The sequence below is a fragment of the Oncorhynchus masou genome, chromosome 6, assembly GCF_036934945.1.
Source record: "Oncorhynchus masou masou isolate Uvic2021 chromosome 6, UVic_Omas_1.1, whole genome shotgun sequence".
NCBI classification, from domain to species: Eukaryota; Metazoa; Chordata; class Actinopteri; order Salmoniformes; family Salmonidae; genus Oncorhynchus; species Oncorhynchus masou.
The window spans coordinates 39,457,259-39,479,977 of NC_088217.1; the positions used below are offsets into that span (position 1 = coordinate 39,457,259).

At 45.4% G+C, this 22,719-nt stretch overlaps 1 protein-coding gene across 3 annotated transcripts; it reads left to right on the top strand.

Annotated features, from left to right (window-relative positions):
* Positions 1 to 77: 77 nt before the first annotated feature.
* On the top strand, positions 78 to 19,212 carry LOC135541110 (putative beta-lactamase-like 1). 3 transcript variants are annotated; one of them, XM_064967229.1, is made up of 7 exons: positions 78 to 140; positions 1,925 to 2,075; positions 11,066 to 11,172; positions 11,988 to 12,145; positions 16,947 to 17,194; positions 17,876 to 17,981; positions 18,234 to 19,212. In XM_064967229.1, the coding sequence occupies exons 1-7, from the start codon at positions 78 to 80 to the stop codon at positions 19,210 to 19,212; spliced, it is 1,812 nt and encodes a 603-aa protein (XP_064823301.1). The 3 variants fall into 3 exon arrangements, with proteins under 3 accessions (XP_064823301.1, XP_064823300.1, XP_064823302.1); XM_064967228.1 differs by having other exon boundaries at positions 78 to 139; positions 1,912 to 2,075; XM_064967230.1 differs by lacking the exon at positions 78 to 140 and adding an exon at positions 6,406 to 6,408 and having other exon boundaries at positions 1,970 to 2,075.
* The last annotated feature ends 3,507 nt before the right edge of the window (positions 19,213 to 22,719 follow it).

Below are 22,719 nucleotides of genomic sequence, written 5' to 3' on the forward strand. Positions count from 1 at the left end.
CTCACTGCTAAAACTGCAAAAAAAAAGTCCTGTTTGATGTAGACATCTTTTCATGTTTCAGAATGTGCTCATGAGTAATGGGGAAGACAGGCAGCAAAGTGCTGAGAGAGACATCTTTGGATGGAGTTCAGCCACAGCAGGTAAAGGCTTATATACAACACTACACACACTTCCTGAGTGGGAGACTGCAGGTCATTTGTGTGTCTGCGCTGGAGCTTATCTGACTCTGTGCCGCTTACTCACCACATCTCCTGACTCCTTTCAAATGGGACAGCTGCGTGTTCCACAGCCATCAACTGGTTATGAAATCAGGATCAACTCCAGATTACTTTCACACATTATCTCTTTCTGTAGCATCATTAGTCCTATGTATATCAGAATACATTACTGGGCCTACAATGATTCACAGCCTTCCACTGCTATCAAAACAGCCATCATTCTAGCTGAATTTAGAAAGATTGAATGATTCACTGAAAATGTTATGAAACTTAAGTCCAATCTATGAGAGATGGTGAGTAAAGTAATTGCTGAGTAAGACAGGATTTTGATGTTGGGCATTATATAAGTTCTACTTTTTTCTGAACCTTCAGAAGTGCTTGAAATCCTTGATTCCTGCTTAGCTACTCTGTTTGGAAAGCCCATTCCCTGTTTAATCGAAACACAATTATCTATTTCATGAAAACAGCCAATCCCTGTTTAAACATTTTTAAAAAACGTTAAAATAATAAAGAAATATAAAAAATACAACCATTCCTAATTGATTACAACACCATTCATTAATTTATTGATTATTGAGCTAAATCTAATGCAAACAGTCATTACTAGAGCTTGGTGCCTGTATTTAGTTTATATATATTGGTGGTTACCTCTCCCTGCAGCCAAGCAGGACCGTAACCCTAGGAACACCTAGTCTGCCCCGAGCAGACTCAGGCCCACGATCTGCCCACTGACACCTGATACAATGACCTGAGGCCTGAGGCACACAAATAGATCAATGAATCAATAAATGAATCATAGCCAAGGAACATACACCCATACACTATGCATAGTTGTACTTTACAGGATGTAGCCTATGTGTACAGTGTTTATGTTGTGTGACTGTTAGCTATGGAATAGAGAGAGTGAAGTTGTATTCCTTCCTAAGATGTCTCAGTCAGTGTCCTTCTCTTAACATATTAGTCCGATGGAGCGCTCTAACTATGTGTACCCATGTGATTTCCCTTGTCAACTCATGTTCCCCGCTAATGTGCCTCATGAGGCAAACATACCCTCCTCCTGTAAGGGTTGAGTAGACGCTATGTTTTTCAGCCGGGACTACTCGGTAGTTCCCAGCAGTGGCAGAAACTGGACTGAAGTGAATTGATTCGTGGGGGATTAGAGATTAAGATTTCCCCTCCCGCTCAGACGGGCTTTAGTGGAGTAAATCTGGGGATTATGATGTCAGAGGCCCGTGCTTGTCAGAGAGGAAATTTAATTGTCAGAGGAGTGCTGATGGCTAGGATTATGGCACGGGCCAGTGAGGAAATGTAAGAATGAGAAGCCATGTCTGTGCCATAACCCTGTACAGTGAAACCTACAGGGAAGAACATCAACCACTATTGGAATTTGAGAGTTGGTGGTCCATGGCGCTGAGTGGATTGTTCAGATGCTTAGTCAGTGAGAGAGAGAGCATTTTTTATTATCTTCTGCCTGCCCTTAATGCACCCATGTTAAGTGGTAAGTAGTCTTGATTGTGTTTATTATCTAAGTACTGTACGTACTATAATTCAGCAAGTTAGCTCACTAATGTTCTAAAATGACATATGCCACATGGTAAAACCCCTCGTTCCTGTTGATCTCTTTGCATTCTGAAAGCCCATTCCTAACCGTGTGTGTGTGTGTGTGCGCGCGCACGTGTATGTGTGCGTGGGCGTGCATGTTTCAGCCTGCCCCTGCTGCTGCTATTGAGGGGCTCACCAAGACCAAGAAGATGAAGGTGAAATGGACTCAGTTGGGCATGGTGTTCTTCCTGTTGCTCTCTCTGGTCATGACAGGATGTTTCCTCTGGCAGTACCAGCTGCCAAAGTTACTGCCAGGTAAGGCTCACTCCCTGCATTCAACCTTGTCCGTGAAAACATTAGTACCAAACTGAAAATATTGTCAGGAGCAAGCAATTCAACATATTATGTAGTAAACAGCATCAATTCACTCTAAACATTTCAGCCTGTCAATCTCTTGGGGTTTTGTTACATTGTGTCTGAGGTAAATGGGAAAAGCTTATGAGAATATTAGTGGTTACAGTATCTTTACATGCAATCTCTCTTGGACAGATCTACAGAAACATAACTGGTACCATAGAATCTGTCAGGGAGGAATGGGATGTGTAGGATGAAAGCAGCAGAAATTCCGGTGTTTTGGTTTTTTGTTACTGGTTATTTAGACATTTTTCAGGCATTAGCATCGTTCAAATTTCGGAAAGGGAGGGGACATTTCACCCATAACTTGCAAAGAAAGAGGGTGGAGCTCCTTGTTACGGTTCTGCTCATCTTTCTAGCATCTCATCATCTCTTCTATTAACATGCATGGATCCAGAACTTAATTGAGCAGCTGACCAATTTCCTGACACTTTAGTTCTGGGTTAACCGAGATTATAGTATGTAGTTCCTGCTTCCTCTGCATTAACTTTGACACGTACAATCTGAGATTTTGCACACAAAGAAACGTCTAGAAATTAGTTAGAAAGTCCATTTGTTTTAGGGAAATAGAGAAAAGTTCCAAAACACGGCAGTTCTGTTACGGCTTTCTAGGTGTGAAGGAGAGTCGGACCAAAATGCGGCGTGTAGATCGCAATCCATGTTTAATGAAATGAATAAACACAAATCAAAATACAAACACTACAAAAACAATAAACGTAACGAAAACCGAAACAGCCTAATACTGGTGCAAACTAAATACACGACAGACGAAAGGACATACGGACATCAGGACAATCACCCACGAAACACTCAAAGAATATGGCTGCCTAAATATGGTTCCCAATCAGAGCCAACAATAAACACCTGCCTCTGATTGAGAACCACTTCAGACAGCCATAGACTTATCTAGAACACCCCACTAAGCTACAATCCCAGTACAAAACACACCACATACAAAAACCCATGTCACACCCTGGCCTGATCAAATAAATGAAGACAAACACAAAATACTTCGACCAGGGCGTGACAGAACCCCCCCCCCCGCCCCTCGCCAAGGTGCGGACTCCCGGTCGCACACCAAAAACCATAGGGGAGGGTCCGGGTGGGCGTCTGTCCATGGTGGCGGCTCCAGCGCGGGACGTGGACCCCACTCTATCAAAGTCTTAGTCCCTCCTCCTCACGTCCTAGGATAGTCCACCCTCGCTGCCGACCATGGCCTAGTAGTCCTCACCCAAAACCCCACTGGACTGAGGGGCAGCTCGGGACTGAGGGGCAGCTCGGGACTGAGGGGCAGCTCGGGACTGAGGGGCAGCTCGGGCCTCAGGCAGCTCGGGACTGAGCGGAAGCTCGGAACTGAGGGGAAGCTCGGCACTGAGAGGAAGCTCGGCACTGAGAGGAAGCTCGGCACTGAGAGGAAGCTCGGCAGGTAGTTGGATCTGGCAAATCCTGGCTGGCTGGCGGTTTTGGCAGATCCTGGCTAACTGGCGGTTCTGGAAGAGTCTGGCTGACTGGCGAATCTGGAAGAGTCTGGCTGACTGGCAGATCTGGAAGAGTCTGGCTGACTGGCAGATCTAGAAGAGTCTGGCTGACTGGCAGATCTGGAAGAGTCTGGCTGACTGGCGGATCCTGGCTGACTGGCGGATCTGGAAGAGTCTGGCTGACTGGCGGATCTTGGCAGACTGGCGGATCTGGCTGCTCCATGCTGATTGGCAGCTCTGGCTGCTCCATGCTGACTGGCGGCTCTGGCTGCTCCATGCTGACTGGCGGCTCTGGCTGCTCCATGCTGACTGGCGGCTCTGGCTGCTCCATGCTGACTGGCGGCTCTGGCTGCTCCATGCTGACTGGCGGCTCTGGCTGCTCCATGCTGACTGGCGGCTCTGGCTGCTCCATGCTGACTGGCGGCTCTGGCTGCTCCATGCTGACTGGCGGCTCTGGCTGCTCCATGCTGACTGACGGCTCTGGCGGCTTCTTGCAGACTGGCAGCTCTGGCGGCTTCTTGCAGACTGGCAGCTCTGGCGGCTTCTTGCAGACTGGCAGCTCTGGCAGGTCCATGCAGACTGGCAGCTCTGGCGCTCCTTGCAGACTGGCTGCTCCTTGCAGAATGGCAGCTCCTTGCAGACTGACAGCTCTAGCTGCTCCATGCATACTGACAGCTCTGGTTGCTCCATGCAGACCGGCAGCTCTGGCTGCTCCATGCAGACTGACAGCTCCTTGCAGACTGGCAGCTCCTTGCAGACTGACAGCTCTAGCTGCTCCATGCAGACTGGCAGCTCTGGCTGCTCCATGCAGGCTGGCAGCTCTGGCTGCGCTGAACAGGCAGGAGACTCCAGCAGCGCTGTAGAGGAGGAAGGCTCTGGCTGCGCTGAACAGGCGGGAGACTCCGGCAGCGCTGTAGAGGAGGAAGGCTCTGGCAGCGCTAAACAGGCGGGAGACTCCGGCAGCGCAGGAGAGGAGAAAGGCTCTGGCAGCGCTGAACAGGCGGGAGACTCCGGCAGAGCAGGAGAGGAGGAAGGCTCTGGCAGCGCTGGAGAGGCGAGGCGCACTGTTGGCTTGATGCGTGGTGCTGGCACTGGTGGTACTGGGCCGAGGACACGCACAGGAAGCCTGGTGCGGGGAGCTGCCACCGGAGGGCTGGTGTGTGAAGGTGGCACAGGATGGGCTAGACCGTGAAGGCGTACTGGAGATCTTGAGAGCAGGGATGGCACAGGACGTGCAAGGCTAGGGAGGTGCACAGGAGGCCTGGTGCGTGAGGCTGACACAATCTTCACCAGCCGACTAACACGCACCACAGGACGAGAATGAAGCGCTGACCCAGGTGCCATCAAATCCCGACACGCTCCGTCGGGCGAATTCCATGCTTAAAGCACCAACGCAGCAACTCCCTCTTAACTCTCTCCTCCAATTTCCCCATTAATTCCTTCACAGTCTCTGCTTCGCTCACCTCCAACACTGGCTCTGGTTCTGGTCTCCTCCTTGGCTCCTCACGATAAACAGGGGGAGTTGGCTCAGGTCTGACTCCTGACTCTGCCACACTCTCCCTGAGGCCCCCCCCCCCAAGAAAGTTTTGGGGCTGACTCTCGGGCTTCCTTCCACGCCGCCGTGCTGCCTCCTCATTCCAGCGCCTCTCCGCTTTCACCGCCTCCAGTTCTTCCTTGGAGCGGCGATATTCTCCAGGCTTTGCCCAGGGTCCGTGTCCATTTAGGATTTCCTCCCATGTCCAGAAATCCTTATTATATATCTCCTGCTGCTGCTGCCTGTTGACACGCCGCTTGGTCGTGTTGTGGTGGGTGATTCTGTTGCGGCTTTCTAGGTGTGAAGGAGAGTCAGACCAAAATGCGGCGTGTAGATTGCGATCCATGTTTAATGAAATGAATAAACACAAATCAAAATACAAACACTACAAAAACAATAAAAGTAACGAAAACCGAAACAGCCTAATACTGGTGCAAACTAAATACACGACAGACGAAAGGACATACGGACATCAGGACAATCACCCACGAAACACTCAAAGAATATGGCTGCCTAAATATGGTTCCCAATCAGAGACAACGATAAACACCTGCCTCCGATTGAGAACCACTTCAGACAGCCATAGACTTATCTAGAACACCCCACTAAGCTACAATCCCAATACAAAACACACCACATACAAAAACCCATACCACACCCTGGCCTGACCAAATAAATGAAGACAAACACAAAATACTTCGACCAGGGCATGAAAAGTTCTCCCTTCAGAATGGATTTATTTGCCTGGAAGCCACATGAGGATAGATTGAAGTGCTTCCAAGCAAGTCATTACAGTTGTCTGAGGTGTGATTGTGAAATCCTATTAGCTGTTTTCTGTGGGTGGTCAATGGATTAGACAGACAGTGCTTGAAATATGGATTTTGAGGTGAATAAAAGAGAAGAGCAGTTGTGGATGAAGTCAATCAAAATCATTCTGGTTTAATACAAGTTGCAACAGAGAGACAATATCCAGCATTAGAGCAAAGAAAATGTCTAACTGGCCTCCACTATCAGCAGACAACTTTTCTGTGAACAAGGTCACTAAATCTTCTTAAAGACTCCAACTCAGACAGCAGGCTTAGTCACTGTCTGCAGAGTTTACAAGAAAGTATACAGTTGAAGTTGGAAGTTTACATACACTTAGGTTGGGGTCATTAAAACTCATTTTAAACTCAACCACTCCACAAATGTCTTGTTAACAAACTATAGTTTTGGCAAGTCGGTTAGGACATTACTTTGTGCAATTTTTCCAACAATTGTTTACAGACAGATTATTTCACTTATAATTCACTGTATCCCAATTCCAATGGGTCAGAAGCTTACATACAATAAGTTGACTGTGCCTTTAAACAGCTTGGAAAATTCCATAAAATGATGTCATGGCTTTAGAAGCTTCTGATAGGCTAATTGACATCATTCGAGTCAATTGGGGGTGTACCTGTGGATGTATTTCAAGGCCTACCTTCAAACTCAGTGCCTCTTTGCATGACATCATGGGAAAATGAAAAGAAATCAGCCAAGACCTCAGAAAATAAATTGTAGACCTCCACAAGTCTGGTTCCTTCTTGGGAGCAATTTACAAATGCTTGAAGATACCACGTTCATCTGTACAAACAATAGTACACAAGTATAAACACCATGGGACCATGCAACTGTCATACCGCTCAGGAGGGAGACGCGTTCTGTCTCCTAGAGATGAACGTACTTTGATGAGGAAAGTGCAAATCAATCCCAGAACAACAGCAAAGGACCTTGTGGAAACAGGTTCAAAAGTATCTATATCCACAGTAAAACGAGTCCTATATCGACATAACCTGAAAGGCCGCTCAGCAAGGAAGAAGCCACTGCTCCAAAACTGTCATAAAAAAGCCAGATCACGGATTGCTACTGCACATGGGGAAAAATATCGTACTTTTTGGAGAAATGTTCTCTGGTCTGATGAAATAAAAATATAATTGTTTGCCCATAATGACCATCGGATGAAAAAGGGGGAGGCTTGCAAGCCGAAGAACGTCATCCCATCCTCGAAGCACGGGGGTGGCGGCATCATGTTGTGGGGGTGCTTTGCTACAGGAGGGACTGGTGCACTTCACAAAATAGATGGCATTATGAGGGGAAAAATTATGTGGATATATTGAATCTCAAGACATCAGTCAGGAAGTTACAGCTTGGTTAGAAATGGGTCTTCCAAATGGACAATGACCCCAAGCACACTTTCAAAGTTGTTGCAAAATGGCTTAGGGACAACAAAATCAAGGTATAGGATTGGCTAGCACAAAGCCCTGACCTCAGTCCTATAGAAAATGTGTGGGCAGAACTGAAAAAGTGTGTGTGAGCAAGGAGGCCGACACACCTGACTCAGTATCACCAGCTCTGTCAGGAGGAATGGGCCAAAATTCACCCAACTTATTGTGGAAGGCTACCCAAAACATTTGACCCAAGTTAAACAATTTAAAGGCAATGCCACCAAATACTAATTGAATGTATGAAAACTGACCAACTGGGAATGCGATGAAAGAAAGGAAAGCTGAAATAACTCATAACTCATGGTGATCCTAACTGACCTAAGACAGGGAATTTTTACGTGGATCAAATGTCAGGGATTGTGAAATACTGAGTTTAAATGTATTTGGCTAAGGTGTATGTAAACATACTTCAACTGTAACATCAGCACTTAAACAGGCCAAAGGTCTGTTTTAGAAGTAAAATGATCATCAGTAGTCAGTTACAACAGATAATTGCAGACTAACATGAGAAAATTACCTGACCAAACATGTCATTAACACTATGTTTAGCATGGGGTTTTAACATGATATTTAAAATATATGGTTAACTCTGGTTTCTCCAAACAATGGAATGCCTATGTCAGCATCTCTCCGCTCGTATAATAATTTGCATTGCATATCATTCATAATCAACATTACAGATAACAAAATCAAACACAGGAAATAATTAATCAAAGTATTTCCCACTACAGTGCTCACAGTGAAGCAACCTACTGTCGTGCTAAAGGTGTTTTTAGATTGTCCACCTATTTCTGATGACAGTGAGATGCTACTGTACTTTCCCCGTAATTTCCTCTTTGCTAAAGGTTTCTGTGGCAGCTATCTGAGAAAGTAATATTATAGAGAACTTCTAGAGAAATATAAAGTGTAGTCAATGGTTTTATTTTCCAAATTCATCTTTACCCCTAGGCTTTATGTAACGGCTTTCTTCCTGGGAAGGATTGGCAGACCAATAGCGTGGTTATAGTTCATGGTAATTTAATAAGGTAACTCAAACATGAACAGGATACAAAACAATAAACGTGAAAACCGAAACAGCCCTATCTGGTGCAGAAAACACAAAGACAGGAAACAACCACCCACAAATCCCAACACAAAACAGGCTACCTAAATATGGTTCCCAATCAGAGATCATGCCTAACAACTGCCTCTGATTGAGAACCATATCAGGCCAAACATAGAAATAGACAAACCAGACACACAACATAGAATGCCCACCCAGCTCACGTCCTGACCAACACTAAAACAAGGAAAACACAAAATAACTATGGTCAGAACGTGACACTTTAGTTACAGTATGTAGCCCCCCCACCCCCCCACCCCAAGGTGCGGACTCCGGCCGCACAACCTAAACCTATAGGGGAGGGTCTGGGTGGGCACCTGTCCGCGGTGGCGGCTCTGGCGCTGGACGTGGACCCCACTCCATCATTGTCTTAGTCCACCTCATTAGCGTCCTTTGAGTGGCGACCCTCGCCACCGACCTTGGCCTAGGAACCCTAACAGAGGGCCCCACTGGACGGGAGACTGAGGGTCAGCTCGGGACTGAGGGGTAGCTCAGGACTGAGGGGTAGCTCAGGACTGAGAGGTAGTTCAGGCTGGTTGACGGCTCTGGCAGCTTCTGGCTGAATGGCGGTTCTGGCGGATCCTGGCTGAATGGCGGCTCTGGCGGATCCTGGCTAACTGGCGGCTCTGGCGGATCCTGGCTGACTGGCGGCTCTGGCGGATCTTGGCTGACTGGCGGCTCTGGCGGATCCTGACTGACTGGCGGCTCTGGCGGATCCTGGCTGACTGGTGGCTCTGGCGGATCCTGGCGGCTCTGGAAGATCCTGGCTGACTGGCGACTCTGGCGGCTCGTGACAGACGGGAGACTCTGGCGGCTCGTGACAGACGGGAGACTCTGGCGGCTCGTGACAGACGGGAGACTCTGGCGGCTCGTGACAGACGGGAGACTCTGGCGGCTCGTGACAGACGGGAGACTCTGGCGGCTCGTGACAGACCGGAGACTCTGGCGGCTCGTGACAGACCGGCTCGTGACAGACCGGAGACTCTGGCGGCTCGTGACAAACGGGAGACTCTGGCGGCTTGTGACAGACGGGAGACTCTGGCGGCTTGTGACAGACGGGAGACTCTGGCGGCTCGTGACAGACGGGAGACTGGCAGCTCGTGACAGACGGTGGTACTGGATAGACTGGACCGTGCCAGTGCGGCAAGGTGGTATAGCCCGTACTGGGCTGTGCAGGCGAACCGGGGATACCGTGCGCAAGGCTGGTGCCATGTATGCCGGCCCAAGGAGACGCATTGGAGACCAGATGCGTAGAGCCGGCTTCATGGCATCTGGCACGATACCCACTCTAGCCCGGCCGATCCGAGGAGCTGGTATGTACCGCACCGGGCTATGCATCCGCACTGGGGACACCGTGCACTCCACAGCATAACACGGTGCCTGCCCGAACTCTCTCGCCCTCCGGTAAGCACAGGAAGTTGGCGCAGGTCTCCTACCTGGCTTCGCCACACTTCCTGTGTGCCACCCCTCCCCCAAATACATTTTTGGGGCTGACTCTCGGGGTTCCATCCACGCCGCTTTGCTGCCTCCTCATACCAGCGCCTCTCCGCCTTCGCTGCCTCCAGCTCTTCTTTGGGGTGGCGATATTCTCATGGCTGTGCCCAGGGTCCTCTCGCATCGAGGATTTCCTCCCATGTCCAAGAGTCTTGTGTCTTCGGCCGCTGTTGCTGTTGCCTGTCACCACGCTGCTTGGTCCTGTTTTGGTAGGTGATTCTGTCACGGCTTTCTTCCTGGGAAGGAGAGGCGGACCAAAAGCGTGGTTATAGTTCATGGTTATTTCATAAGGTAACTCAAACATGAACAGGATACAAAACAATAAACGTGAAAACCGAAACAGCCCTATCTGGTGCAGAAAACACAAAGACAGGAAACAACCACCCACAAATCCCAACACAAAACAGGCTACCGAAATATGGTTCCCAATCAGAGACCATGACTAACACCTGCCTCTGATTGAGAACCATACCAGGCCAAACATAGAAATAGACAAACCAGACACACAACAGAATGCCCACCCAGCTCACATCCTGACCAACACTAAAACAAGGAAAACACAAAAGAACTATGGTCAGAACGTGACACTTTAGTTGCATTCTTTACTGAAGTGCTGCTTCTTACACTTTTACTCTTTCAGTAGCACACCATGGCTGTATGATCTAGTACTGAATCTGAATTCATTAACATACTGTAGGCCCATGGGCCTGTTGACTATCGTAACTCTAGGAGCTATAAAGGCAAGATCTAATCCTGTGTAAATGAAAGTCTCCATTAACTGCTCATTCGAAATTCACAGTGCGTTCGAAATTAATCACCTTTATGACTGTGTTTGCGTGCAAATTGGATCCTTTGTGGTAGCCTACAGACATGGGAACGCAGGTGATTAATGAAGTCCTGTGCAAGTCCATTAAGGCACATTGTGTTCGTCTCCATGTCATGTCATACATATTACTCCACCAACATCAAGTGTGAATTTCAATAAACGCCCAACTTCTTTCCCCTTCTTCCTATATCTCTCTCTGTCACTCTGCCAGATGAAGGCATGGGAGGCAATGCCAAATCAGAACGGATGTGCCCACGCTTCCCTGAGCCTCTCCCCCTGGAACACCCTATCCCTACCCTGAAAGAGGCACTAGAAAAGGTAAGAGCTCCCTTGGGCCATTCAGACTATGCACATTCTGTTCATGTCCGACTAAGAACAGGGAACATGTGTTAGTGATAATGCGTTCTAACAATTTCCTAGACACACTCCCCCATAGGGGTTGTATTACCATGCAGAGAAATATGTTTGATAAAGAAAGTATGTTTGATAAAGAAGCCTCTGAGTTGGACGTGACCCGTTCCTGCACTAATATAACTCAGACAGTGAAGGGCATTCTACAAAATAGAGAGGAGAGGAGAGCAGTCCTACCAGTCCCAGCACATATCCATATAAGCAGCGGTCTATTATGGATGAGTGTTGAAATTCCCATTGGAATCCTATTAACAATGTCCTCAGAATGACAAAACCACATTGGAACTCATTGTATATTTTATACTAACTGAATATCCCTGCATACATTAAGACATTACTGCTTTGCACCTCATAAAAACAACAGATTGTCATTATATTAGATATTAGATTGTCATTCTGACTGTGTCCATTGTATGAAGTCATTCCATCTGCCTATTACCTGTGACAGTTAAGAATAATGTCAGTTCATTCAGCATCTGCCAAGCCTTGGCAGCACCTCCATCACAACAAATCAATAGGAAGCAGTCTATTTTGTCCACATAGCACCTTAAAAAGTTTCAAGACCCAGGGTAACTTTTGAAAGTCTTGTTTCCTGAAACTACAGTTCAACCTTGAGGGAGAGTCTCTGAATCAATTTGTTTCTCAGTAAGAATTTCTGTTTTGTAGTGTTTACAGCTGTAGTAGTCGATATAAATGCTCATAAGTGTTATGTTCTCACTCAGGTGGACACACTGCTGCGCCAGAGTGTCAACCCTGCCAGTCTTCCCTCTTTGTCGGCCATTGTGATTTTCAATGACACCGTTCTGTGGACTGGTAACTTTGGCAAGAGGAATGGAAGTGACCCACTATCAGCTCCACCCAATGAATACACCATCTATAGGTAAGGAGCAGCAGAGATCTCAGGGCTCTTTGAGCCCTCCAGAGTAATGACCAAGACCGGTCTGTTCTTTTTGATTTCATGGTCATTAATTATAAGCACCCTTAGCCCTTTCTTATTCATTTCCTAATTCGGGGACATGCGTGTAATTCTGTTGTCCGATTGCATTAGCTTGCAATCATAGCACTATTACATTGTATGACGTATTACGTGCTCTGAGCATGTGAATGTACTATCTATCAGTCACAGCTTTCTTGCTGCTCTTGATAGAGGCATTGATGTCACACAGCAATTAGCCTCTGACACAGTTAGCCACTACAATGCACCGTCATGTACCAAAAAGCTGTAATAGGTATTCTGGTTTCAGAGTAAAGTTGTCAACACTGACCAACAGGAATCTATATTCACTGATGCACAGCTTCCAGTTAGAGTGATCATTACCGAATGAAATGAGAGCTGTAAAAGTCATGTGACTTTGCTTTAGGGCTTTACTTAAAGATAGACTCAGTGAGATGACTGCAACGAACAGCACCGGAGATATTTAAATGAGCGGCATGCAAAACTTCGCTCTCACACAGTCACACAGAGTATCTGTGCATGTGAACGGGTGCGCTTCACGCTGCTACAATGTGGTACTTTAAAAAACGTTTCTAATTATTTTTTTAAAATTTAACTATAGCTTTGGGACCAGCTTCAACGATTTTAGTTGTTGCGGACATTGACCCACTAAGGCTGTTTACACAGCCACCGTAAGAACCAAATCTGATTTTCTTTCTAAATCCAATCTTTTTTTCTGACTGTCCATACTAGGTTTTAGATGTAACCCATATCAGATTTAGGCAATCACATGGATGTAGCCTCAATCACACTGAAGTATCACACAGATGCAATACTCATTTCTTGTTATTGATCTTTTAACTTTTGAGGTGGTTGTCATGGTAATGGCAGGTCATGTGCCAAAAAAAACACTTTATATGGCTGTTGTATAAATCAGTAGTGAAAAGATCAGATTCCATGTATATTTTTTGCTGTTTACACATTAGAAATAGATCACATAGGTTTCAGATATGCAAATAATTGGTCAAATATTGGAATTGGGATGCCTGTGTAAACAGCCTACAGTATGTGTTTGCTTTGTGCATGCAATGTCATCTTGGTGAGTCTACCTTAAATTTTGACACCTGTATTTGGGGAGTTTCTCCCATTCCTCTCTGCAGATCCTCTCGAGCTCTGTCAGGTTGACTGGGGAGCGTTGCTGTACAGCTATTTTCAGGTCTCTCCGGAGAGGTTTGATCTGGTTCAAGTCCAGGCTCTGGCTGGGTCACTCAAGGACATTCAGAGACTTGTCCCGAAGCCACTCCGGCATTGTCTTGGCCGTGTGCTTAGGGTTGTTGTCCTGTTGGAAGGTGAACCTTCACCCCAGTCTGATATCCTGAGCGAGCTGGAGCAAGTTATCATGATGTATCTCTCTGTACTTTGCTCCGTTCATCTTTCCCTCGATCATGACTAGTCTCCCAGTCCCTACCACTGAAAACATCCCCATAGCTTGATGCTGTCACCACCATGCTTCACCGTAGGGATGGTGCAAGGTTTCCTACAGACGTGACACTTGGCATTCAGGTCTAAGAGTTCAATCTTCATTTCGTCAGACGAGATAATATTTTTTCTCATGGTCTGAGAGTCCTTTAGGTAACTTTTAGCAAACTCCAAGCGGGATGTCATGTGTCTTTGTCATGGTTGTGTGGAGAGACGGACCAAGGCGCAGCATGATTAAAGTTCCACATATTTATTTACGTGAAACTTCCAAACAAAAAGAAACAAACAATGAACCGTGACATCAGAGGTGCCACATGCACTAACTTAAAACAAGATCCCACAAAACACAATGGGGAAATGGCTGCCTAAATATGATCCCAAATCAGAGACAACGATAAAAATCTGCCTCTGATTGGGAACCATACCAGGCCAACATAGAAATAAAACAACCTAGATTATCCACACTAGTCACACCCCGACCTAACCAAAATAGAGAATAAAAAGGCTCTCTATGGTCAGGGCGTGACAGCCTTTTACTGAGGAGTGGCTTCCGTTTGGCCACTTTAGCATAATGGTCTGATTGCTGCTGAGATTAAACTCCCTGACCAAAGCCCTTCTCCCCTGATTGCTCAGTTTGGCCGGGCGGACAGCTTTAGGAAGGGTCTTGGTGGTTCAAAACTTCTTCCATTTATGAATGATGGAGGCGACTGATCTTGGGGACCTTCAAATGTTTTGGTACCCTTCTCCAGATCTGTGCCTCAGCACAATCTTGTCTCGGAGCTCTACGGACACTTCCTTTGACCTCAGGGCTTAATTTTTGCTCCGACATGCACTGTCAACTGTGCGACCCTATATACTGTAGACAAGTGTGTGCCCATCCAAATCATGCCTTTTCAAATTGTTATTTTACAGTAAACCAATTGACAGACTTTCAGCACATTTATAGGGAAGGATATTCAAGAAGCACAAGACTGATGATTGGCTAAGTGAAATTGATAGACTTTTTTGATAAATTGATAGACTTTTATTTGTTAGACTTCATTGTGACTTTTGACATTATTGATCGTAGTCTTTTGCTGGAAAACGTATGTGTTATGGCTTTACACACCCTGCTATATTGTGGATAAAGAGTTTCCTGGCTAACAGAACACAGGGGGTGTTCTTTAATGGGAGCCTTGTCAACAAAATCCAGGTAGAATAAGGAATTCTCCAAGGCAGCTGTCTAGGCCCCTTACTGGCTTTGAGTAAAACCATATGTTTTGACCATGAAGGTTTACAATCCAGGGTTATACCAAGCAGTTTAGTCTATGTATGTATGCAGATGACTCAACCCTATACACGGCAGCTACCACAGTGACTGAAATAACTGCAACACTTAACAAAGAGCTGCCATTAGTTTCAGAATGGGGCGCAAGGATTGTTAGTCCGAAATATTTAAAAACTAAAAGCATTGTTTTGGGACAAATCATTCACTAAACCCTAAACCTTAACTACATCCTGTAATGAATAATGAGAAAATTGAGCAATTTGAGGAAACTAAACTGCTTGGCATAACCCTGGATTGTAAACCTTCATGGTCAAAACATATTGATACAACAGTAGCTAGGATGGGGAGAAGTCTGTCCATAATAAAGCTCTGCTCTGCATTCTTAACAGCACTATCAACAAGGCAGGTCATAGAGGCCCTAGTTTTGTCGCACCTGGACTACTGTTCAGTCGTGTGGTCAGGTGCCACAAAGAGGGACTTGGCTCAGAACAGGTCATCACAGCTGGCCCTTGGATGTACAAGGAAGGCTAACATTAATAATATGCATGTCAATCTCTCCTGGCTCAAAGTTGAGGCGAGATTGACTTCATCACTACTTGTATTTCTGAGAGATATTGACATGTTGAATGCACCGAGCTGTCTGATTGAACTACTGGCACACAGCTCGGATATCCATGCATACCCCACAAGACATGCCACCAGAGGTCTTTTCGCAGTCCTCAAGTCCAGAATAGACTATGGGAGGCGCACAGTACTACATAGATCCATGACTACATGGCTACATTCCACATCAAGTAAGTCATGTGGAATGTAAAAATACACCTTATGGAAGGGTGGGGACTGTGAAGCAACACAAACATGGGCACAGACACATGCATACATACACACGATAACATACGCACTATACACACACGTACACATGGATTCTGTGTTGTAGATATGTGATAGTAGAGTAGGGGCCTGAGGGCTGTCACGAACCGGCTCAAAGTGTGTAACAAAAAGTGAGACAACGTGGAGATAAGGAATAACAAAATATATTTATTAACTAAAGTAAACTAAATATAATTACACCCGAACCCAGGTGTGTCCCATTTCGGTGACGACACTCCCAGCTCCACCCACAGACATCCTATTAAGGAAACATGAGCAAAGAGAAAGAATTCGGCAGACAGAGTGGGAGGGTCGTCACAGGGCACACACTTAATATGTTGTGAAATCTGTTGTGAATGTATTGTAATGTTTACCCTTTTTTATAACTGCCTTAAGTTTGCTGGAGCCCAGGAAGAGTAGTTGCTGCCTTGGCAGCACTGCTGTATTTTTTTTCTTCATATTTGTGGTATGTTGTCATCTCAGCAATAAATTGGAGCCCAAAATTGGCTTGAAAATGTATGGCTGGGATGAAATCAAAGGAGTGTTGTTGACAAGCCCATTGTACCGTCACAATACCCATTTCAAATCCAATTCACTTGATGTTTGTGGAGATTGCATTCACGATAAATTAAGCGGATTAAGCGTAAATTACCTTTAAAAGTCAACTGCAATACTCTTGTCGACCATGCGCCTTTGATTGAATACTGACCAACTTTATGTCTTGAACTATGTATGGGCTATTATTCATCATGTCTTCATCAACATTGGCTCCAGATTTTCTCCAGCCCTGTCTTGAGTGGTGTCAGCATGGCCCTTGAATACACATATACTGTGGTATGATGATGTCTTTTTAAACTCCAAACCCCTCAGTGTGTTAACGGAGTTAAAAAATTATGTTGTTGCAAGAATGTCTGCGAGATGAGGCAGAGAAAACATTGTGAGGTCAAAAGCCTGAGTGTAGAAAGCTTTAGAGAGAGCATGTACAAATGAAAGAATGTTACAATAAGAAGAATAGTACTCATTTGTGCATGCTTGCCATAGTTTTTGTTGTAATGATTTCTTTAAAAGCTTTTTGCAGGCATCAGGGGAATTACAGTAGTAATTAACACCTGTTTGATTCCTGCCCTACAGGATTGCCAGCCTTTCAAAGATCTTCCCAACGCTGATGCTGTACAGGCTGTGGGAGGATGGGAAGATTGCCTCTCTGGATGACCCACTTGAGAAATATGTGGAGAACTTCACCATTAAAAACCCTCTGGGCAAGTCACGGGACTCTGAGCTCAAGTACGTAACAGACGGTCTGATCTTTCTGGACAGTGGAGAGGTTCAGATCCGCTCCTCCTCTGTCACCCTGCGCAGGATGGCCAGCCAGCTCTCAGGTGAGATACGGACCACCCCCCCCCCTTCCACCTGGGATTGGAAACCAGGTCATGCCGACCCTTTACACGACAGTGAGGGAAAACCCGTTGTGTACCTTATGTGCTCAGCTGCAGTGTTGAAAACTTTCATGCTATTATGACCAAAGTGGCCACTATAATGTAATATTGATGATCTTATTCATTGATTTAATTTAAATGCCACCATACTGCAATCTCTAGTCAGAGCCCTTAAACCTCTAAGCAGGTTCCCAGATCGCCTTCTAAACACCTCTGAAGTTACAGAAACTGTTCAGATTGTCACTGCATCTGCTTATCATCAGAAATAGATCCTGTGAGTGCTGAGGGACGATGAGTTCCACTTATTGATGGGTGATGCTCTGAATTGACAAACCTTGGTAATGGTAACATCTACACAAATATAGAGGCCAATGTACCAGTGACATACACCTCCCACAGAATAGTATGTATTGTCTTTTTATTAGCATATTACACCACAATATCCAAGCCTGTTACTTCAATATGGCACCCTACAATTCCTTGCTTTGAAAAATAGATTTGATTTGATTAGGTTTGCACTTTGGTCATTGAGGCATGAAGGTTATAATAGCTAAATTAATGTATTTAATGTATTTGCTTTCTTGATACGTAAACACTAAAGATGTTGTGTTTTGTTAACTGCAGGTCTACCCAGAAGACTTAGAGCCACTAACCTGCTATGGAAGGGGAAAACACAGGCTGCAGTGAATCTGCTGCAAGACGATGTCCTCGTTGCAGACCCTGGCACCAAGTAAGACCTTAGTCATTCCCATTGTTCGATATCAGAAGAGCAATATAGTAATTAAAATGTTGTGCATGTCCTTGTGCCATTTAACATTCAGTCAATATTTACGTGTGTAATATAATGGAGCATATTTTCTACACTCATTTGGATGTAAATAGACGGCTCAAGTGTTTAATTCCAACAATCCTGTGGGCTGTATTAACCCTGCAGTCTACCCTATCAGAATGACTTCTCACTCTGCTGCTCTGTGTTTTGCAGATGCCACTACAGTAACCTAGCCTTCTCCTTATTGGCCCACGTCATGGCTGAGAAGGTGGTGGGCATGGACTACCAGCGCTGGATCAATGATAACATCCTGGACCGGCTGGGGATGGAGGATACAGGCTTCGACATCACCCCAGGGATCCACAGCCAGATGGCTGTGGGCGTCTACTCCAGTGGCCAGCCAGCCCCTCTGTATGACCTGGGTTGGTACCGCCCCTCAGGCCAGATGTTCTCCACTGCCGCTGACCTTGCCAAGCTGGCTATGATGCTGTTGGGGGCCTACCATCGCAAGCTCCTGGAGCCTGACACCCTGAAAATCATGCTGACCCCTCTGTTCCGCTGTGATAAGGACTACTTTGCCAATCGCACCGGCACACCATGGGAGGTGAATGAGCAGTTGGGCTACGAGGTGGTGCGTAAAGATGGAGACCTAGACGGCTACTCAGCCACCTTCTCACTTGTGCCCAGGCTCAAGCTGGGCCTGGTAGTGCTGATGGCTGGCACCAGACCTCAGAAGCAGGATGTGTTGGCCAAGGCTTACAGCCACATAATACCCGCTATGGAGAGGGCTTTCCGGGAGTCCAAGAAGATTCTCATCCCTCCCCCTAATCCAGACCCTTACATAGGCTTCTTCACCTACGGAAACATCACTTTCTATGAGATCAAAGCTGGGGCAGACGGAGTTCTGATCATGCAGCAGTTTGGTCCCCAGATTGAGGACCTGATCCCAGAGAGATATCGGACAATAAAGCTCAACTACCTGGTGGACAGGGTGTTTAGGGTGGTGTTTGAGAAAGAGTACCCTTGTGTCTTGCGGGTCAGCACCGCGTCTGTCTCCCTTGAGGCCCAAGACGGGCAGCTCTTTAACTTTTATGTGTTTGACAAGCGAGGTCTGTCCCCTGGCTTTGATGCACCAGGACTGAATACATACAATGTGGTCAGGATAGCCCATAGGCCGACTTTCTCGAACTAACTGAACTCATACATTGGAAAGGCGCATGAATGTGCAGGATGAAGGTCCTGTTTGGGTCTGTCGCCTATATTTAATAGTGATATTCTATATTGAAAGAGCACATTGCTGGAGGACAGTGAGTGAACAATACCATGATGCATTGCAAAAGAAGGTACACAGCTAGACAAAAGGGTGTTTAATTTACCCATTGTTGTCAACTCTTGTACATAATGTTTTCTTTGGTTTCCATGTCAAATAATGGTATTGTACAAATTCATCATTTTTATACAGTTGGTAACCTGACCTTAAACATATTATACTGTACACATTTACTGTATTGTGGCACAGTAATAGAGGGGTTGGTTGTTTAGCAACAAAACCGACGTGCGTGCAACCATGGGGCAAAATAGACAGGTTTGGCTTGGATTGTTGACAACATGTAAACTATATTTAGTCTCTTGAAAACATAAATACATTTGCACAATGATAAATTGTTGTCTCTCAAATACATTGTTACAGTGAGCTAGCTAGCAACTTTTTGCCATATTAGCATTGACATGACATCAGTCAAAACACCTCAAAACAAGACATGGTATCAATAACAAGATGGCATGAGCTGAAACAAGCCCCACATGGCAGTTTCTTGTCGTTCTTTCTAACAATCTGGCCATCCAGAATGACAACAACATGCTGTCTTCTGCCCCATGGAAGCGTGCACATCGTTTTCGTGATGTTGTCAGCTATCCCATCTATTGAGTCTTTCCTATGTTCTGCACATTATTACTTTTATCAGTTTGTTCTGTCCTTACATTGCATTTGTAAGAAAAAACTGCATGGAAATATGGCATGCGGGAATCAATCAACACAATTAAATTGTAACACTTTAATTTGCATGTGGAAGTTCATTCTTGTTCTTGCCCTATGAATTTCATTTTGATTAATCAAAAGATGTGCAATGTATGTTTCTACTGCAGCAAAACATGGATTTATTTTTATTTGTTATCAATGAATTGCCTGATCATTTTTGACCTACGAAAAATCCACAAGATATGTTCATGCCAAACAAAAATTAAGTCTCATTTTTAAATAGTGATCATGTTGGCATGTTTTGGCAAGGAGACCTTTTACAGTATCTGTAGCCATACTGTACAGTAAGTATACTTTATGTGAGAACAGACCCAAATGCTTTTGGCAGTTCAACCTTTGAGCAAAAATATATGCTTAAAAGGGGGATTGGGGACATAGTGGTATAGTTCCAGGAACTACTGTGCACGTTATCATCCCAATTCGGACTCATTTAAATCCTCCTTATGAATAGATTTATATGACAAATATCTGTAGCTCATAAACTGACTCACAAAGAATAGCCTTATGTGGTCCTCTTCTTTGGCATTTAGATTTTCTAATGTAATACTAGGTAGGGGAAAAACATACAGCTATGACTAACTAGTGTTCCCTCAAAGAGGGAAACAAGGTACAACACACCTATGGGGGAGTTTGAGTGCTAGCGCCCTCTACTGCCTAACCAGAAGCCCCGCCCTCCACAGGTGGTAAACCTGAGGCACTGATTCATTCCTTCAATTCAGTTCCTCTCTTCACCAAGCCCAAGAACAGGTGTTGTACCTCGTTTTCCTCCTTCAGGGACCCGTAGTTATAGTAATATTGGTATGTTCCCTTTTAGTAGATCAACTTGGTACAATAGCTATGGGGACATGAAATCAAGCCCGAAACCGACCCCAGTGGACACCAAATGAAATGGCCCATGGCAGACCACCCAGAGTTCCAACCCAACAGGTTGGTACCCGGTATTGCGCAATAAGTGCACCGCCTAATGACCCTCTTCTGCCTCAGTCGTAAGCATACTGTGGGATACACTAGGGTCAGTGAAATCCAAGCAATAAAACCTCAAAAGTGTAGTGATGCCTAACTCGGCGCAGCACAAATAACTCTAACAGGCAACCCTCCACACAACAAGATGCCACCAGACCGCTGGTGGAGTGGGCGCATACACCATTAGGTAATCCCTGCCTTTTGCTGTCATATGCCCAAGAAAATAGCCTCCACAATCCAGTGGGAGAGATGCTGCTTAGCCGGATTAGCAAAACAGACAACATATTGGTCACACAAACAGACACCCCAAAAGCATCTTAAGGCTAAATTCATTATTAGGACCTTCATAAGAGCATATTTAAATGTTCAAGTCATTTCCCAAAACCATCTTCATTAACGTTGCACTTAAAATCGCTTGTAATCTGTAAACGCCTGTCTCATACAACTTGTAGAACAGCTAAATTCTTAATTAGATCACTATTTGCCCTCCCGCGTCCCTTTACACACAGAAAATCTCAGCTAAACAAGATTTACTAAAAAGTTTGAAAGTTTTAACAAGCGAAGCAAGGATAACATTTTTTTAATGAAACCCGAGATGATATAATAGCTCAATTAGGGTAGGTACAGTGCCTTGCGAAAGTATTCGGCCCCCTTGAACTTTGCGACCTTTTGCCACATTTCAGGGTTCAAACATAAAGATATAAAACTGTATTTTTTTGTGAAGAATCAACAACAAGTGGGACACAATCATGAAGTGGAACGACATTTATTGGATATTTCAAACTTTTTTAACAAATCAAAAACGGAAAATTACATACAGTGCCTTTCGCAAGGCACTGTATGTAATCATTCTTAAAAGTGGCATTATTAGAGTGACTATTGTTTCATTTATTAAAGTGGCCAATGATGTCAAGTCTGATTAACATTCTGATATCCTTGAGATAGAAGCTGTTTTCAATCTCTCTGTCCCAGCTTTGATGCACCTATACTGACCTCGCATTCTGGATGGAAGTGGGTTGAACAGGCAGTGGCCAGTATGGTTATTGTCCTTGATGATCTTTTTTGCCTTCCTGTGACATTGGGTGTTGTAGGTGTTCTGGAGGGCAGGAAGTTTGCCCCCGGTGATGCGTTGTGCAGACTGCACCACCCTCTGGAGAGCCCTGTGGTTGTGAGCAATGCAGTTCCATTACCAGGCTGTCTGTAAAAGTTAGTGAGGGTTTTCGGAAAAAGTGAGGGTTTTCGGTAAAAGTTAGTGAGGGTTTTCGGTGTCAAGCCACATTCGTTCAGCCTCCTGAGGTTGAAAAGTCGCTGTTGCACCTTCTTCACCACACTGCCTGTACGCATGCACCATTTCAGTTTGTCGGTGACATGTACACAGAGTAACTTCCAACTTTCCACCTTCTCTACAGCACAAATGCTGCCATCAATCCACGGTTTCTGGTTAGGGAAGGTTTCAATAGTCACAGTGGGTACAACATCTACTATACACTTCCTTATAAACTCCCCCCCCCCCCCCCGAGTCAGTGTATACGTCAATGTTGTTATCTGAGGCTACCCGGAACATATCCCAGTCCACGTGATCAAAGCAATTTTGAAGAGTGGTATCCGATTGATCAGACCAGTGTTGGATAGACCTAAGCAGGGGTGCTTCCTGTTTTAGTTTCTGCCTATAGGAGGGGAGCCTCAAACACCAATTTA

What these genes read in the sequence shown, in the direction of transcription:
- LOC135541110 (XM_064967228.1), top strand. Translation starts at nt 78, where the DNA reads ATGGGGAAGACAGGCAGCAAAGTGCTGAGAGAGACATCTTTGGATGGA. An exon ending in GCTGCCAAAGTTACTGCCAG is followed by an intron (nt 2,076 to 11,065) that starts GTAAGGCTCACT and finishes TCACTCTGCCAG; the next exon opens with ATGAAGGCATGGGAGGCAAT. An exon ending in GTTGCAGACCCTGGCACCAA is followed by an intron (nt 17,982 to 18,233) that starts GTAAGACCTTAG and finishes TGTGTTTTGCAG; the next exon opens with ATGCCACTACAGTAACCTAG.